Source organism: Lepidochelys kempii, chromosome 1 (assembly GCF_965140285.1).
Source record: "Lepidochelys kempii isolate rLepKem1 chromosome 1, rLepKem1.hap1, whole genome shotgun sequence".
NCBI classification, from domain to species: Eukaryota; Metazoa; Chordata; order Testudines; family Cheloniidae; genus Lepidochelys; species Lepidochelys kempii.
Window position 1 is genome coordinate 186,980,880 of NC_136380.1, and position 19,973 is coordinate 187,000,852.

A 19,973-nucleotide genomic window follows, 5' to 3' on the forward strand; every position below is an offset into this window, starting at 1 on the left:
ATGCATGGGATAATTGGGCATATGCCTGAGATAAGGGGCGCCCCTCGACTTTGGGCTCTGGTACCAGATCTAAGGTTTGCATGCCACTTGCGGGTTCCGCTCTGCCCTATGCTGCTTTCCCTCTGTCTCTCCCCCCTATTCCTTCTCCTTCTGCCCCTCTGTACCCATCCCTAACCCTACCTTCTGTAGCGCTTCAGGCACCCCTGATACCACAGCCCGTTGCGACAGGTGAGGGCAGTGTTTCCTTGGTTATGGTTCATCGCCCTTTTGGCCCCAGAGACCTGGTAACCTGGCAGTCACAGATGCCGAGGTTGCGTGACGACCCAGAAAGAGTCATGCAGACTATTCGCTCAGTCTTTACGGCATTTAACCCTAACTGGGCGGACGTCCAGGCTATTTTACAAACTGTGTTTACCCCGATGAAAAATATTCCATTTTGGACGCTAATCGACATTGGGCAGGGGCCACAGGAGGGGGACCTGTCTGGCCAGACCATGACCCCGGGTGGGAGCCCAACGCGCCGGAGGGCCAGGCCAATCTCTTAGCCAGCCGGGAAGGGCTCCTGGAGAGCATCCGTAGGGCGGGTAGTAAGAAGGCAAATTGGTCAAAAATTAGAGAGTGCCAGCAAGACCTAAACAAGCATCCGTCTGCATTTTTGGCCCGCTTGTTTAAGCAGGTTAGAATGTATGGGGGAGGGGGTGGAACCAGAAGCCGAGGTTAGCCGCACGATGATGGTCTCTTACTTTGCCGATCAAGTGGTGCCGGACATAAAGAAGTATTTAACTAAACTTGTTCCCGACTGGCCAGGGAACCCCCTAAGTGAAGTAGTTCACCTGGCCACTTTTGTGTTTAATGGTAGGGACGAGGAGAAAGCTAAGGAACAACATAAGCAAAAGAAGGAGGAAGTAAGTATGTTGGCAGCCACACTGCAGGTTCCCTTGGGGAATCAGCACTGGCAGGGACACAGGAATACAAGAGGGAGGGCACGCAGATGCGGGACAGGACAGGGAGGAGGCTGGGGTGAGACAAGGAACGGGAACTGTAATTATTGTAAGCAACTGGGGCACTGGAAGAGGGAATGCCCCCTGCTTCCACGAGGGGCTCCTTGGAAGGATCAGCCGGAGACCGGTTCTTCCTTTCCCCCTAACGCTCCCCAGGACTTCGCTAATCCCCAGTGACTAGAGGCGAAAATTTTTGGGAGCCGTGGGAGAGTTGGAATGGGATCTTGGATTGCAGTCGCAAATTTACTTGAAAATTGGGGAATGGTTTGTACCCTTTTTGGTGGATACCGGAGCCACCCTTTCCACTTTAACTTTTGTTCCGGGCTCTCTTTCTAATACCAAGGTCTGGGTGCAGGGTATTGAGGGCAACCCATGCCCGGCTCCCCTATCCTGCCCCGTCCCTGTGGAGCTGGGTTCTTTAAAGTTGTCACATAGATTTGTTGTCATGCCAGAAGGCCCCGCTAACCTTCTTGGGCGGGACATGCTTAGCAAGCTGGGAGCCCACATATATTGTGCCCCCGAGGGGCTTTGCATGTCTGTCCCGGACTTGGCGGTGGCTTCTCTTATGGCCTCGGTTACCCCGATTCCCAATCTCCCCACAGAATTGTCCAGCGTTTCACCCAATTTGTGGAGCGTGAGTTTCACCGACGTGGGCCTCCTTAAGTCAGCCACTCCAGTCAGTCTGCAGGGGAGGGATGGGCCGCCTCCCTCCGTAAAACAATATCCCTTGCCGAAGGAGGCGGAGGAAGGTATTTCCCTTCTTATCTCTAGCTACTTATCTCAGGAGGTCTTGGTTCTGTGCAGTTCCCCTTGTAATACTCCTATCCTTCCTGTGAAAAAGCCAAAACCGGGCCCAGATGGGCGCCCAGTTTATCGGTTCGTTCAAGGTCTGCGTGCGATAAATAGTTATGTTATAACCCTCCACCCAGTGGTCCCTGATCCGAGTACTATCCTGACACTGATTCCCCAGTCGGCTACTTGTTTCATGGTTGTAGACTTGTGTGCTGCATTTTTCAGTATTCCTTTGCACCCCGACTCCCAGTATCTGTTTGCGTTCACTTGGGGGGGTCAGCAGCTAACCTGGACGCGCCTCCCCCAAGGGTTCTCAGGCTCCCCCACTATTTTTTCCCAAATTCTAGCCGATGACTTGAAAGACATTGTTTTGCCTGGCTCCTCTGTTCTAGCCCAATATGTGGATGATTTGTTGATTGCTAGCTCTGATTATAATGCATGTTTAGCTGATTCTATTACTCTGCTTACTGCATTAGCTAATAAGGGCCACCGTGCATCTCCATCCAAGTTGCAGCTGTGCCGAACCCAGGTGATCTATTTAGGTTTTGCGATTCGGCCTGGAGAGCGTTTACTCTCCCCTGATAGGGTGCAGGCAATCCAGGATTACCCGCGCCCAACTACAAAAAAGCAGTTGCGGGCTTTCCTGGGGGCTGCGGGGTTCTGCCGACCCTGGATAGTGGCCTTCGGTGAATTGGTGAAACCGTTAGTCCAGGCCACCACAACTTCTAACCCCAACCCTGTTCTCTGGGCCCTGGAGATGGAAGCTGCTTTTGCGTCCACAAAGAAAGCTCTGATCTCTGCTCCCACCTTGGGACTCTTGGATTATGGTAAACCATTTTTATTCTTCAGTCACAAGCAATGGGGAGTGGCCAGCGGTGTCCTATTGCAGTACCTAGGGGATCGCCCACGCCCCATAGCTTACTATTCCGTACAATTGGACCCTGTCATTTGGGGATCAGTCTCCTGTGTGCGGTCCATTGCCACTGCAGCCCTTATGGTGGAACGGTCACGCCCTATTGTTCTGGGGCACCCTTTGACTGTCTGGGTCCCCCATGAGGTTGAGATTCTCTTAAAACAGCATACAACGCAGGTGCTGTCTCCGCAGCGGGCACGCAAATACGAGCTGATTCTGCTGGCTGCTGACAACATCACCCTTTGCCGCTGCAACGTCCTCAACCCCGCTACACTGACACCCCTTCCGGAGGATGGCACACCTCACCATGTATGTATGGATGTCGTCGCTGAGAGCGGTAAGCCTCGCCCAGATTTACACGACCTCCCTCTGAAAAACCCAGACCTGTCCCTTTTTACCGATGGCTCCTCCTTCTATTTGGAGGGCCAGCGGTTATCCAGCTATTCTGTCACTACTCAGACAACCGTTGTAGAAGCAGCCACCCTTCCACCTTCCTTTAGTGCTCAGGGGGCGGAATTGCATGCTCTTACTAGGGCTTGCTTGTTGTCTGTTGGGAAATCTGTTACCGTTTTTACAGACTCTAGATATGCCTTCGGGGTTTGCCATGCTATGGGCCAGCTCTGGAAACAGCGAGGGTTTCTAACCTCCTCAGGCACTAAGATTGCCAATGGCCCTTTAATCTCTGCACTTTTGGGTGCCGTTCAAGGTCCTCTCGAACTGGCTGTTGTCCACTGTTATGCTCACCTGCAGTCTGAGAATCCTGTCTCTCAAGGTAATGCCTTGGCTGATGCAGCCGCAAAGACTGTTGCCCTTCAGCCCCTCCCGGTGTCAGCAACTCTTCTTCTGGATACGTCCTTCCTGCCGACGGACTTGGCGCACTTGTATACTGACATGCCGCCTGACGAGTTCCAGGACTGGAAATGCTGGGAAGGCTCTGAAGGCATAGATAAGGTTTGGCGAATCGGGAACAAACCTATTCTCCCCCGTCGCTATCTGCTCTCGGCCACCCACTATTTTCATTCTTTGGGACGTGCCGGCATTCAGGCCACTGCAGCTGCTATTCTTAAATGTTGGGCAGCGCCTCATGTCTATCTGGCGGTGAAGTGAGTTCTTGGCTCCTGCTCTACTTGCCTGGCCTTCTCTGCTCAGTCTCAGCTCGATGCCAACACTCGGGGGGGAGACCTTGGGCTAACTTCCCGTTCCAGCGATTACAGACGGACTATGCAGAAATGCCTAAAAGCTCGGGGTTTCGCCACCTCCTTGTAATAGTGGATCAACTTTCCGGATGGCCTGAAGCAGTACCAAGCAGAAAAGCAGATGCCAGATCTGTGGTAAAATTTCTACTGAAAGACATCGTGCCCAGATTTGGAGTCCCTGAAGTCATCGACTCAGACCGAGGATCACACTTCACTGCAAAGATTTTAGAGGAGCTAGCCTGGTGTCTGGGGATTGCGCAACAACTCCACACCCCTTATCACCCCCAGGCGGCAGGGCAGGTGGAGTGCATGAATCGAACCCTGAAGACGATGGTAGCAAAGTTTCGAAAAGAGACTGGACTGAAGTGGCCAGAGGTTTTGCCCATAGTCTTGTGGCACGTAAGGCGGGTCCCACGCATGCCCCTGGGCTTGTCCCCATTCGAGGTATGGTTTGGGAGGCCGGCTTTGGTTCCAGGAACCAAATAGAATGGTACCACGCTCGAGCGTAATAAACCTACAGACTTTGAGATACTCTGCAGTCTGTCTTTATTTGGTTGCCTCAGCCTAGAAACGAACTGTACATGTCCTAACTGGAATAATTCATAACATACAGCAGTTGCAAATGGAACATTGTTAGTTTGTCAGTGCTATAACAGATATATGTAGAAGTGGGCAACTTGTGTGCCTAAAACAGAAATAACACTGTAGATGTGGTAACTGCAGGAAGTTATACAAAGAAAAGTCTCAATTTAAAAGAAGCCTGGAAACACTTCTCCTATGGCTATTCCATCTGTGGTACAGAACACTTGGAAGTCTACAAAAAATCATAGCTTCACATACAATCATAACTGTGTTTTAAAAATAGCCTCTAAGTGGGACAAGAACATTTAGCAATAGCACTTCAAAAAAAAAATCTAAGACAGTTTTCCAATTAAGTCCTAAGATTGCACATAACCTCTCTATAATTCCAAAACTTTTAGATCTGTACAAATATTCTAAGTGTTTTCACATTGTTAAAATAAAATAGCGACTTGGTCAGGGTCCTAAAGAACTGCTTATTGTCAAATATCACAATTCCAGGAGAATAAAGTTTGAACTTGGCATTGTGTTTTAACCTTTGAAGTGAAACAGTCTTTCCTCAAGGTTTTTTTAATGGGTCACATCAGGCATAGTAATACTGCAAGACATCTGAAAGCTCATTTGCTAACAAGTCCATTTCTTACAGATGAAACTAGATAAACTTAGGTTTTCCTATTGTATTTTTTTTCTTTGAATCAGATATGGTCAATATAGTTTTGATAAAGCGATTTTCTTAAATAACCTAGTCAAATGAACATTTCCTTGCACCACTTACTACTGCTTTAAATGTCTCGTAAAAATAAATTCAAATGAGTATCCCAAAGTGGGGAGGGGGACAAATCATTTTGTAAATGTTTCAGGTGGTGCCTTAACATACTATTATCACCACAAAAATATGCTATAATAACTTTTTTAAGTTCTTTAACCCCAAAAATCTTTCTGTGGTTAAAAAGGCCAATCTTTTTATAAATTCCTCATACCTACTGATGTAAACATCCATTTTTGTGCTACGTTTGTATCATACTAACTGCAATTACAAATTACAGGTAGGAAACTGTTATAGTCCTTCACAGGTTCTAAACTTTTTTCCAAGGGTGAAGTTTGCCTAGAGCAAGTTTGCCTAGAGCATGGTAGCTACAAAGCATTTAAATAGCTAGGTAGATGCGGGTGTGACAGGTTCCCCCCTGGGTGCCACTTGGAACTGGGGTACCACTAAGCCCCCGACTCACCAGCCTGGACTCCTTCTCACACTGTACTGCTGTGACAAGCTACATAGCCCTAAAGTCTGAACTTTCACCAGCACACATACAAGTAGGGACACACTCAGCTGCAGTTACATACAGGCTCTTGGACCAGCCCCTGCATAGGAAGGCTACAGCTAAGGTAACTCCCAGCTCCTCAAGCACGCACCCCCTCTAGAGTATAAACCTAAAATTATACCATCTTACGCTGCACAGGGAACTGTACAGCGTAAGCTCATAAAATTCGCCCCCCCCATGTGGAGATGAATATGCAACAGCCTTTGCTCCTGAGTTATGATTCTCACACGCTTCACACCAAGTCACGGGTTTAAATAAAGTAAAAACAAGTTTAAATTAACTACAAAAGATAGCTTTTAAGTGATTATAAGTGATAGCAAACAAATCAAAGCAGATTACCTCGCAAATAAACAAAAATGCAAACTAAGCTTAATATACTAGATAGATTGATATGAATAGCAGATTCTCACCCTAAGAGATGATACAAGCAGGCTGCAGATTCTTAAGAGGCAAGCTGCACTTGCTTTACAGCTTGGAATCCCCAGGTGTTTTACTCATGGGCTAAAAATCCCTTTAGCCTGGGTCCAGCACTTCTCCCAGTTCAGTCTTTGTTCCTCAGGTGTTTCTAGGAGTCTTCTTGGGTGGGGAGTGAAGAACACTAGATGATGTCACTCCCTGTCTTATATAGCTTTTGCATATAGTGGGAACCCTTTGTTCCCAAAGCTTGGTTCCCAGACCGGTCTGTGGAAAATACTGACATCCCAAGATGGAGTCTAGAGACGTGTGGTCTCATTACATTTCCTTGTAGAGTCATGGAAGCCATTACTCAGAGGCCGTCTGTAACATTCTCAGGAAGGCTCCCCAGGTGGGAAATAAGCTTTTCCTAAGGCCTATTGTTTTTTCCTAATGGCCCATTGCCCTGAATAGGCCCTTCCTCACTCACTATCTAGACTAAAATCATCTTGTCTAGTGGGCATTACCCGGGTGTAACTATATTTAAAATACATAGTCAACATTCATAACTTCAGATACAAAAATGATACATGCATACAAATAGAATAGAATAATCATATTCAGAAAATCATAACTTTTCCAATGACACCTCACATGACTTATCTTGCATAAAATACATTATAATTATGTCATAATCATATCATAATAATATCACTGTGAAGAATATGGGGTGCAGTGTCACCGTAATGTTACCCCACTATTTGGACTTCAGGTATCCAAATACTGGCCTGCTTATAATTATTCTGTTGAAACGTGGAGAAAAGTGGTGATCCATCCTAAAGGAATTGCCATGGTATTGCCAGGGGTTTTTTCTCCGACCTGCAGAGGACTTCCCATCCTGGTAACCCTTGAAAGGACATGGATACAGCCTTCTGATCAAGAATAGGCACACAAGCAGTAATACTTCAAAAACAAAGTCTTATTTATTGAGCGAAAATAAGGTGATTACAGTATATTCAGTAAAGCAAGAAAGCAAAGGAAAAGGTTACAATGTATATTATTCAGTAAAGTAAAAAAGGAAAGGAAAATAATTACAATGTATCATGGGTAATAAGGCACAATTGGATTATTTTTAAAGATCACACATTCAATTTGACTCAGAAGATTAAACAGACTATGAGACAAATACACACAGAACTTTTCATACATATGCATAAGGCCTCTAATATAATAACACTGGACTTATTACAATGTAACATACAAGTACCTAATGTATATGCATAAAACAATGCTACACAAAGCCCGTTGACCCAGGTTTAGATATCCACGTAAAACAGAAGAATAACTAAAATGAGGACCGTTAATTCTCCATGTTCCACTTCCTCGCCTTTTATTTCTATTTGCAGTACCTTCACACCAATAATGGAAATAAAATTTGACCCAGATTTCCTTTTTCGCATGTCACCTTCTATCATATGTGCATACCATGGTATCTTAATTTCATCTGACTTTTATATACAATTTCAACTCATAATTCCCACCAAATATATATTCTACTGACCCCTCCTTGCGGGTCCAAAATTTGAAATTGGATTTCTGTCAAATTAACAAAATTATGATACCATAATATGAGTATTGTTCTTAAACTCTCCTTACTCCACTCAGGGACATACCAGGCTATGACAGCACATGAAGAATTCTTATTTGGATATATGGTCAAATTATCTGAACATGTCATTACATTAGGTCCCTCTATTATTGCACATTGCCATTGCTATGCTCTTATTATTTTCCTGTATATTTTACCCCTTTTATCCGTAGCATCCCAATCACAGTTTGATGGTTTGGGGGAATTATGATAATCTGGATGGGTCATTAAGTGTCCTCACCCTTGGGAGACATAAGTAATGGAGTACTTATTAGCATCATAATAGGTTGTAATAAACTTCCTGTTTTCCAAACTTTGTTCTATAGCTTTTATAGGGCCCATGATAATGGTTTTTGCTTTAGCTCTATCATTCTTTTGAATTGTGAACCTACATCCTTGAATACTGTTGACAGTGGTTGTGGTATTAGGTTTGATCCATTGTAGTGTTGTGTCTGTGTTTGCCTTCATTGTTCTTTTCATAATCATTTTCTGGGGTTTGATTGTGGTCTCTGTACCTGAATCTACCCTCTTTTCTGCACTTACTAACAGATTCGGCTAGCATGCAATTATCTTTAATCCTTCTAATAGTGCACACTGCCACAGTTCGACCCTAATTACTCTATCATGTATGGTTCCCATTCCTTCATCAGATTTCCATGTACAATTTGAAGGTTGTGGTGATTTCTCATCACACCTCTGCCACATCAATACTCCCTTTCCTTGATCTCTGAATAAAATATTATATTTGTGGACATCTCTGATGAGTACCCTACCCATATGATTTTGTGCCATAAACTCTATAAATCGAACAGGCCTCATTACTACTTTTATTGCTGTATTCTTTAATTTTGGGATTTTGAAAACACATTCCTCAATACTATTAGCCAAATCCTTATAATTGGGATGGGACTTGGCCCATTGGATCATTGGTGTTTTGACCGCACCACCATAGCAGAATCCTGTAGACACAAATACCCAGAAGAGCCAAGATGAATAGAACCGGATCTTCTACCATTTGGCTTCCGCTTCTGAAACATATAAAGAGTGAGAGATGGTATTCTTTTTCAGACAAATTTATCTTTTATTTATAGCTACATTCTTCTCGGTACTAACAATATCTTTCTTTTATTATTTCTTAAGTATAACAATATTTATTTATTATTTTTCATATATATATATATTTCCTTAGTTAAGTTTACTTTAATATTTCCCTATCATTAGCAATTATCATATATTATAAAAAAATGCTTCTGAAACATTTCTATAACAATAACATTAAACAGAGAACATTAAATTCTGCTCCATAACACCTCGTTGTTGACATCAGTAAAACAATTCAGTACTTCTATTATGTCAATCCCTATAATTCCATATGCTGCCGCTTCTCTATGCATAAAACTGAATCTAGTGTTCACTTGTCTTTGGCCTATGTTAATCGATATTGGCACACTTAATGGAATAAAAATTTGTCCTCCCACTACATTTATCACACAAAACTCCTGTGAGACAAATGGCATTAGATCAACTTCCATATTGATGTTTAAAATTGATAGGGTTGAGCTCAAATCAATATGACACAACATTCCTACTTTGATATTGAGATTATTAAAAATAATTGGAACTAATGGCTTTCTAGTTTGGTTTAAAAATAATGGCATAATTATTATTTGGGGTATTGCTTCTTCATTTTCTGATTCTTCTACACCACTATATCCACTATCCTCCTCTTCTTCCTCTATATTCTCTATATCTTTGATTATTTCCTCCAGTTCCTAATCGGGCATGTTCATTAAGTTTATTATTTCCTCCTTGTCTATCCCTGGGATATTTCTGAACCAATTTTCAGCCATATTCTTTCTTACTTCCTTTCTTTTCTTTGTCGGTCTCTCTACCTTTTCCTCTCTTATTTTTAAAACAAAAGTGTTATTATTTTACTAATCACTAACTTATTATCTTATTGTTAGTTCAGCTTATTTCTACACTTACTATTAGTCCTAATTTTTATTATCCTATTGTTAGTATAACTTATTTCTATACTTACAGATATTACTGTTCATCTTACTTATTACACTGAACTTATTTATTATTACTAAACTTATTTTATAGCTAATGCTCTATGCTTATGATTACTCTTATTACTACACTTAACATTCATCCATTACCCAATTGAATCTTCTGTATTGTATACTTCTTTTTCTTGCTTCTTATGGTCTTAGTCAACATTCCACAGTACTTTTGCTTTTATATCTATCATACAATTCAATCTTCTTATAATATCTATGCCAATGAGTCCTCTACTACTGATTCCCATATTTGCTAAACCAAATTGCACATTATCTGTCTGTCAAATACCTATGTTGATGGATAGAGGAACACTTAGGGAATGGGTATCTGTTCTCCCAATAGACCCGTAAGCATATATATGTCTCTTGACATATATTGTGTAATATCCACATCTACTGCTGTATTTATCATTAAAACCAATGATCCAGGATCCACCGGGACTGACCGCGCTAGCCAATTGCGCCAGCCCGTGGGGCCCTGCAAAGCATGCGGACGAGAATGGTCGCCCCGATTCGCCATACCCTAGGGACAGCTCTTCCCACGGCAGAAAGTCAATGGGCCCCCTAGAAAGGCCTGCCTGACATTTGGGAGGTGCTGCGCTGGCTGGCGCCCAGCGAGCTGCAGCTGCGCTGCTGGGCGTGCTCATCTGGCAAGGCCAGGGCTTCCACATGCCCACCTGACTGCCTTGGCCACCGTTGGTACCACCTTGCTCACGCCTAGGAGTCCTGTCACCTCCCCGGGTGATTTAAAAGGGCCCGGGGGCCCCCGGCCACGACCATGGCAGTAGCAGCCGGGGGCCCCCTGGCCCTTTTACATCACCCAGGCCCCTGAGCAGTTGCCCCCTTTGCTCCCCTCCTCCCCCTGCCCGTCAGCAGGCCTGAGGAGGACCCATATCTTCTTCATCAGATTCCACCTCTTCACCACTTAGGGGTTTTATTGCCACTATAGCTCCTTTATTGGCTTTCAACTCTTTCTTTGGTGCATGAATTTTCCTTCTGCATGCTTCATGATTTAATTCTTTCTCTTTTGTGTCTGAAATGATTAATTTCATTGCAGCTTCTCTATCTATTGCCTTTTGTTTCCATTCTTCAAATTCTACTATGAGCTTCTTTTGCTCTTCTTTTATTTCATGTAATTATTTCTCTGACTCAACAATCTGGAGTGTTTGAGTCAGAATAGTGGCTCTCAGTGTATCAGCTTCTGCTGTTAGATTATCTTTTTCTTTTCTTAGTTCTCTTTAATGCTTTATTCATTTCTGTATCTAGAGTTGTGGTTGCAAGCAGGAGTCCTTGCAAGGCAACTCATTTCTTCTCCTTTTTGCTTGGTTCCCTTGAGGTTCCCAAGCCTGGTTAGGTTTAAAAAATTAATGTATATTCTTACTTTGTTACTAACTCTTGAATACAACAATTGAAACCACTGTAGAAAAACCTAGATTTTTTTCTATCACTTTTTTGCAGTTCATCAAGGTTGGAATAAATCATTTAACTTCTGGAAACATCCTATTAAGGCAAGGCCCCATGAGTTTATCTGCACCTGCCTGGGGCTCTAGGGGTGTTACCCCACTACAAATAATAGACTAGAAAATGACTTTAAACAGGAGTGAAACCAATGCTTTCAAGTCACTTCCATAGTATTGCCAACCCCAAATGTTCAAATACCAAGAATCGCGCTCACCAAAAATCATGAGACTGGAAAATAATGAGATTATGTAAAAATAATAGATTTGGTGGGTTTTTTTATTTACATGCCCCTGTCGACCCACGAAATGAACAAAACTGCTGACACGTCCTGTTCAGTTTGGACGCAAACTGGTCCACCCGGGGAGTCCCCCGCCTCTGAAAATCACATTTACCACCTCTGGGTGGAGTGACCGCTTGTGGCGAGACAAGAAGGATGTGCTGAAGAGATGAGCCCGCGACTTCCTGGCTCCGGGAGGTGTGAAGCCATGAGATCAATGGCATGCTGCACACAGAAGTCCCATAACCAGATAGTCTCTTGGGCCTTGGCACAGGGCTAACAAGAGAGCTCCACCTTGCCTGTTGATATAGAACATCGCAGCGGTATTATCTATCAGGATTTGAACAACTCTTCTCATCCGGTAGGGAAGAAATGCCTGGCAAGCTAAGCGTATTGCCCTAAGTCCCCTGACATTTATATGGAAGAAACAATCCTCCTGAGACCAGAGATCTTGTGTATTGAGGTCATCGACGTGGGCTCCCCACCCCAGATCTGAGACATCAGAGACCACTATCACTGATGGAGATGGGGCCATGAAGGGAATCCCCTCCAACACCAACTGGTCTGTCCACCAAGGCAGGGATGAAAGGATGTGCGATGGGACTGTGACCACTGGGTCCAAATCTTGTCTGTCGGAAGCATAGACTGACACCAGCCACATCTGCAGGGGTCTGAGGCATAGATGCGAATGTTGGACCATGTATGTACATGCTGCCATGTGGCCCAGCAGCTTGAGGCATACCCAGGCGGTCATGAGTGGATGGGATCTTATATGTATGATGAGGTCCAACGTGACCTGGAATCGTGCCTCTGGCAGAAAGGCCCTGACCCAGTGTGAGGCACGGCTGGAGGGCTATGTCCTGAAGAGGACATCACGATGCTTGAGGCAACGCAGGTCCGGAGCAGTCTGGAGGAGAAGTGACGGCAGGAGACACACCGCCAGAGGAGGGTGCCCTGCGAAAAGACTGAGCTAATTCTCATAACGACCAGCAGGAGGCGCCACGATGGTGAGGCGGAACCGCTACACATGGTGGAGAATGCAGGCATGTAGTCACCCCTGATACAAGGGGGAAGAGAGAGGAGTGTGGGACAATTGCCTGTTTAAGAGGCTCAAAGTGGAGACCATGGGAATGGACTCTATTGGAGAGCCTGGGTGGACTGGTTCATCAAGCAGCAATGGGGGTTGTTCCAGCTGCTGTGGAAGGGGGCCCATGGCACCCATTGGAGGCCAGGCACCAGGGGCCAGAGGCTGGTATCTGGGCCAAGAAATTGTTTCGCCTGTGGGCGACCGGGACACTTCAGAAGGGAGTGCCCATACCGGGATGGGGCGTGGAGGCTCCACCCAGAGACTAAGGAAGAGAAGCCCAATAGAGGCCCTTCTGTGAAACAAACAGGAGAGCAATGGGCGTGTTGGGCCTGGGGCACTAGGAAGCCAGGGCACCTGAAGAGGGAGTGCCCGCACGGGACTTGCAGGGCCCAGGCTAGCCCTGAGGGAGGGGCTATGCCAGGGGTAGGTGTGGAGAAGGCCATGGCCAATGGAAAACACGAGGAGTGCATCCAATGCCACCAAGAGGGCCATATAAAATGGCATTGCCTCCAGAGGCAGAAGGGGGGAACGTCTGAGACACGGGCTCAGGCTGAGACTGGCCAAAAGAGAGTGGCAGTGAGGACCAGGACCATCAGAGAAAGATCGGCTGGGGCAGAGAGGCCTCAGATAAAAAGGGGAACCCACACCGGAGCGGCACAGGCTTTGGTGAGGACCCAAACAGAAGGGAGAACCCACACGAAAGCCGAGAAGGCTATGGTGGGGACCCAAACCCTGGAAGAGGGAAGCAGGTTGCTCCAGACAGTGGAGAACCTACAGCAGGAAATAGATTCCCTGCTGGCCCAGCTGAGAGGGAAGCTGAGGAGATAGAATCCTCCCCGCCACAGGGAATTGTCTTAAGGGGGAGGGTGTGTGATGGGGCGTCTTCCCCACACTGGTGGAGAAAGGGTTAAAAGCAGCCCTTGGGAGGCTGTGCAGCAGACAGCCAATCAGTGAGAGTCTGCAAGGAGCAGCCAATCAGGGCAGAGCAGGCCCATATATAAAGAGAGGTGCAGGGCAGAGGAGTCAGTTCCCTCTTGGGAGCTCAGGGAGAAAGGACTGGGTCCCTGAAGGGCTGAGGGAACTGGACAGAGCAGTGGTGGGCCTGGTCAGGGGAGCGAGAGGGAGCTCCAGCCTGACTGGCTGAAAGACTGAAGCCTGGATACAGGGCAGAGAAGGTGCTAGGGCTCTGGGGAAGTGGCCCAGGGAAACAGACAGCTGGCGTTGAAGGAGATGCAGCATGTGGCTGCTACCTAGAGGGTCCCTGGGTCGAGACCCGGAATAGTGGGCAGACCTGTGTCTTCCCCACCACCCTTGCCCCTACTTGTCACTGAGGGGAATGGCCAGTGAAGGGCTGCAGTTTGCCACTGATCCAAGTGGCTAGAACCTTGGGCTGCAGTCGGCCACATAGGCAAGTGGCTGGACAGAGGAATTCCGCTCCCCAGAAGTGGGGAAGAATGGAATGGAGCACAGCCATAGGGCTGTGTCCTAAAGAGGACACTGCAAACCTTTAGGTGATGCGGGTATGGAGCAGAAGTGATGGCAGGCGAGGCACCACTGGAGGAGGGTGCCCGGCAAAAAGACTGAGCTAATTCCCAGAACGACCAACAGGAGGCACCGCAGTGGTGAGGAAGAACCATTACACCTGGGTAGAATCAAGTACTGCTCCTATAAACTCTATCTGCTGAACAGGGGTCAGAGTTGATTTCTGCTCGTTTATAAGCAGGCCTAGCTCCTGACAGGTGGCCCAGATCAAGGCTGTGTTGAACCTGGGCTCGTGACCTACCTCTGACAAGCCAGTTGTCAGGGTATGGGTAGATCTGCACCCCTCGCCGCCTCAGGTAAGCAGCCACTACCACCACCACACTTTGTGAAGACCCATGGAGCAGACCAAAGACCAAAGGACAGTGCTGTAAATTGGTAATGGTGCTGGCCCACTACAAATAGGAGAATCTCCTGTGACCTTGGAAAACAGAAATATGAATCCTTTAAGTTGAGGGCAGGATACCAATCTCCTGGATCCAGAGAGGGGATGATGGAGGCCAGAGAGACGATGCAGAACTTCAATTTTTTGAGCTATATGTTGAGGCGACAAAGGTCTAGGATAGGTCTGAGGCCTCCCTTGGGATTACAAAATAGTGGGAATAAAACCCTTTTCCCTTCATATTTTGAGGAACTTCCTCTACGGCCCCTACCTATAGGAGGGGTTTCACCTCCTGGATGAGAAGTCTCTCATGAGAAGGGTGCCTGAAGAGGGACAGCAGAGGGTTGGAGAAGAACTGCAGGGTGTAATCAGACATTATGTTGTTGAGCATGTGTAAAGTCAATAGACCCGGCGCCAGCAGCCAGGATCAAATCTGGGACCTCTGGAGCTTAGTGCATGAGCCTCTACCGCATGAGTTAAAAGCCAACTGGCTGAAAACTAAGTCTGTAGAACAGACTCATTTTCTCTCTCTCTCTCTCTCTTTCCCCTCCACCCCTCAGTGCCACTAGATGGGACAGAACACCACACCCTGGAGGTGCGTTGGTTACACATGCAGAAAGGAACGGGGACAACCAGTCCAAAAACAAAAGGGGGCTGGATCGTGGGGTGAATTCAGTGTGTTACCCTCAGGCACACCCTCAAAATGTCTGCTGCAGGCCACCCAGGTGGCAAGTGGGACCCAACTGTGGGGTTGAGGATGGGGAAGATTGACAGCATTTAAAGCCTCTGTTTTTTCTCCTATAGGAGTTTTGTCGGGGTGGATACAAGTATCTGGGCAGCAGCGAAGGTGCCCGGAAGTATCTTCTTGAGGTCAGAGATGTGTAGAGCCCAAGGGAGCACAGGGTGGCCCTCAAGTCCTTTAGCCTGTGCAGCTTGATGTCCATCTGCTGTGAAAACAGGGTGTTGCCCTCAAAGAGGAAGTCCTGGATGGACAGCTGGACCTTGTTTGCAAGCCCTGAGGACTGCAGCCATGAACTGCATTGCATGGAGATGGTCAACACAGTTGACCGTGCTACCAAATCAGCCATGTCTAACACCACTTGAAGAGAAACCCTGGCCACTGCCTTTCCCTCTTCCAAGATAGCCAAGAACTCCTGCCTTGACTCCTGAGGCAGAGAGTCCTTGAACTTGGTCATCAAGTCCCAAGTGTTGTAATCGTATTGCCCTAGCAATGCATGCTGACTGGTGATACGTAGTTGCAGACTGGCAGTAGAATACACTTTTCTACCAAAAAGGTCAAGTTTCTTGGCATCTTTATTTTTAGGGGTTGCACTACCATTTGTCCTGTTCGTTGGTGGCTGAGACCACCAGTGACCCTGGGAGTGGGTGAGAGTACATGTACTCGAAGCCCAGGGAAGGGACACAGTACTTTTTCTCTGCCCTTTTAGATGTTGGGGATAGAGATGGTGGCATTTCCCACAGTGCTTTGACAAGTTTTAACACACCATTATGCACTGTTAGGGCCACCTTGGATGGAGCTGCCGCAGCCAGAATATGAGAGAGGCTATTGGTCAGCTCCTTGAGCTCCTCAATCTCTAGCTCTAGATTGCTGTTCTCTTGAGGAGTTCTTGATGGGCCGAAAATCGTCAGGCAGTAGTAGGCTGGCTGGTCCAGCCACCGCCTCGTCGGTGGAAGAGGAGGAGGAGGCAGGCAAAGGTGGTGTGGCAGGTTCTCCCTCCACCACTGGGGCCGACTGTGCCAGGACCGCCAGGGTTTCGGTACTGGAGTCCAGTTCCGAGTAGATCTCTGGTGCCAGATGTGTTGGAGCCCGTCCCCCAAACTACTGAGGACACCTCCTGGGAATATATGCCTGGCATGAGAAGGAACCTAGGGGTTCCAATACTGCCATTGGGGTGGCCACTGAGCAGATGGCCATGGACCCGATTGCGGGCCTGCAGTGAAGTCTGGCCCATAGAAACAGTGCCAGCAACTCCTGCAGGGAGAGTAGGGTGGAGCTGTTGCTGCCTCTTGCTGGTGGCTGTGGTGGGCTGAAGATCGGTGCCACGCTGGTGCCTCAGTGGCGAAGATACACTGACCAGTGCCAGGAGGGTGGAGACCGGGAGGCCAGCAAACGATGCCACCGCGATGGGGAGTGTCAAGCTGGTGACCAGTGCTGTGACAACCATCGGTGCCACATCAAAGACCAAGACGGTGGCCTCATCAAGGGTTTACCCTTAGAGGGGACCACTCTCAAGGACTCTCCCGAAATTGGGCACAGGTCTTGAGGTGTGGGCAGCACTGGGAGAGACATCAGGTCCCTCACAGCATGAAAGGCATCCAGTGTCGAGGGGGCCTGGGAGTTGGTGGCGGGTCCCAAATTGGACTCGGTGCCCTAGGCGGCATCCCTGTCCCCCTGTCTGTTGCTTCTCCGGGGATGACAAGTGGCCACACATGGAATTTGTCCCATTTGGAGACTCCGTGTAGCTGTCTGTGGTGCCAAAGAGCGACTTCTATCCAACTACGACTTTTTGTGGCTCTTCTTGGGAATGGGGGATGGGGGGCAGCACCAGGAAGGGTCTGGTGCCAGTGGAGCACTCCACACCAAGGCTGATGTGCTCGGTGCGAGCTGGAGTGGCACATTGCTGACACGGGTCATAGGGCCACCTCCCTCAACAGGGCTTTCAGCTCAATGTCCCTGTCTTTGAGAGTCCGAGATCTGAAACTTTTACAGATCCTGCACTTCTCTCTAACATGTGCCTCCCCGAGACACTTAAGGCAGCTTGTGTGTGGGTCACTAACTGGCATAGGTTTGTGACATGCGGCACACAGCTTAAATTCTGGGGACCAGGGCATTCCCCATCCCTGGGGCTATGTCCCTGATGGGACTCCCACTAATAACTAGCTAATTAAAACGCTATTCGCTACTTTAAACTGTTTACAAGGAAAAAACTCAGAGTCCAAGAACAAATACCACTAGGGAACTTGCAAGAGCAAGGAGCATTTCAACAACCATTATGGGCGGTAAGAAGGAAGTGAGAGGGCCCAGGGCCAGTGGTACCCAATATACCGGTGCACGAGCATGGGGATCCCCGGGGCACCACAATCGGCCCTATGGATACCACTAAGGGGAAAGTTCCCAACAGCCGTGCACATGGGCATGCACACGCCTAGCATGGAATCGACATGAGCAAGCACTTGAAGAAGAAGTCTCATTGTAATGATCTTGGGGTTCTTAACCAGTGAATGAGAAAGGAATAAAAATTTAATAAAACAAATTGCAGAGCTTCTGTAGTAAGATCTTGCAAACAGCCATGTGGTGTTCCCAATCCCTGCCTCCAAGACACATCTCCAAATTCCTACGTTATTAATACTGTCCCTTATGAGGGAGCATCTCTAAATTATAATTTTCTACAAATATATCTCTACATCTTCCCTCTTAAAGAAAAAAAAGTAACTCTTACATACACACACACACACATATATATAAAGCAGCTAACACGTATGTAATAACACATGCTTTAAATCCTCAACCCATGTAGTACATTTCCATAAACCCCAACGTATCAACCATTTAGAGAGGAGAGGTTACCAACACATTTTTTTTACCACTCACTTTCCTCAAACACCCCTTCTCCGTGCAGGTTAGTAAGACTCTATGAGTCTTTCAGGACATTTAATCTCCCGCTCTGATCTTTTCAGTATCGGCTTTTCATTTGAGCCTGAGTTGCTCTCTTTTTCCTTGACAGTTTCTCTTTTGATCCTTTATCATCAATGCACAATCAGATGGGAAGTGCCAAAGTCCACATCTACTGTCCATTCATTGAAACTTTCTGGGATTATTCGTAGATCCTTTTGATTACATCCAAATGTGTCCCGTGGTCTGTCTGGACTACATAAAATGGATGCAGCTGTTCTTTAACTGTACCTCTTTGGCTCCAAGTATTAGAGGTGTGATTCCTCAGGCACATTCTATCACCTGGGTTAAGAGATAGGAGATAAAGGGCCCTTTTGTCAAAATAGTATTTCTTCTTCCATTTCTGATTTTCTTTCATCTTCTGTATGGTTTCATTGTTATGAGATTTCAGCAGGGTATCAGTAATTGGTAAATTAGATCTGATCCTTCTTCCCATTAACAGCTGAACTGGAGAAAAGCCATTCTCTAGGGGTGTATTTTGGTGAACCATTAACACTTTATATAAATCACCCCCGCTGTCAAAAGTCTTTTTCATAAGGTTCTTTATTGTCCGTATGGACCTTTCCAAAAGTCCATTTGATTGGGGATAACTGGACTTGATGTTTTGTGATGAAAATCCCAATCTATGACAATTGCTTAAATCTGCACTGGAAAATTGTGGTCCATTACCACTAAAGACTTCATCTGGAATTCCATGCCTGGAGAAGATTCCCTTCATGCTGGCTATCACTAACTTACTATTAGTGCTGTGCAGTGTGTAAATTTCTGGATACAGAGAATAATAATCTGTGTCTATTAAATAATCCTTTGATTGCCAGGTAAATAATTCAGTGCCTACCGACTCATAAGGCCTTTGTGGAACTGGATGAGGTCTCAGTGGCTCTGCCAGTTGGCATGGCTTGCATTTCAAGCATGAAAAGCAGTTTCCTACCACATTAGTAATGTTATGATTGATCCATGGCCAGTACAGCTTCTCTCGTGCTCATTGTTTGCGCTTCTCAATTCCTAAATGACCCTCATGGATCTTCTGTAGCAGTTCTTTTCAGAGATTCGTTGGAATTACATCCGTACTGCCATTGAAAATCACCCCATCATTAACAGTAAGTTTATGTCTGCAGTTCCAACAGTCTCTTATACTTGGACAGCAACTGCTTATTTCTCCAGGCCACCCTTTAATTATCACCTCTTTAAGGATTCCCAATGATTCTCTGATTTCTCTCTTATTTGTTGCAGTTTACTGTTAGCTATGGGAACTTATTTTACAGTCAGATTTACATGAGATTGCATCTCTGTCTCTAAAAAGTCTTCTCTGGTTTTGAGGGAGCCACTGCTTGTAGGAGTACATGGCCATCCCTCGCCATCAATCTCTGAGAGAGGCCACACCTCCTCGCTGTCACGCACCTGTAAAGGTGATCTCAACAGGGGGAAATCAGCTGCTTCTAGTGTTCAGGCTCTTAGGCCAGACAGAGCAATAAAAAGTCCCGGAGCCCAGGCCCTCAGGCAGTACGGAGCAAAAAACAGTCAGAGGCTCTGGCCTGCAGTCAGGGCAGACCAGCAACGCGTCTGTGAGCCCAGGCCCTCAGTCAGGGCAGGGCAGCAAACAGTCTAGGGGCTCAGGCAGGGGTAAGC

General features: G+C 46.6%; 1 protein-coding gene across 1 annotated transcript in view; it reads left to right on the forward strand.

The window, feature by feature from the left end:
• Positions 1–728: 728 nt before the first annotated feature.
• Positions 729–19,973, forward strand: part of LOC140906242 (uncharacterized) — a 48,048-nt gene continuing 28,803 nt past the window's right edge. Inside the window, 4 exon segments of the mRNA XM_078851427.1 lie at positions 729–905; positions 2,872–3,043; positions 3,479–3,657; positions 3,912–4,235. Coding sequence (XP_078707553.1) covers positions 729–905; positions 2,872–3,043; positions 3,479–3,657; positions 3,912–4,235 — 852 coding nt within the window.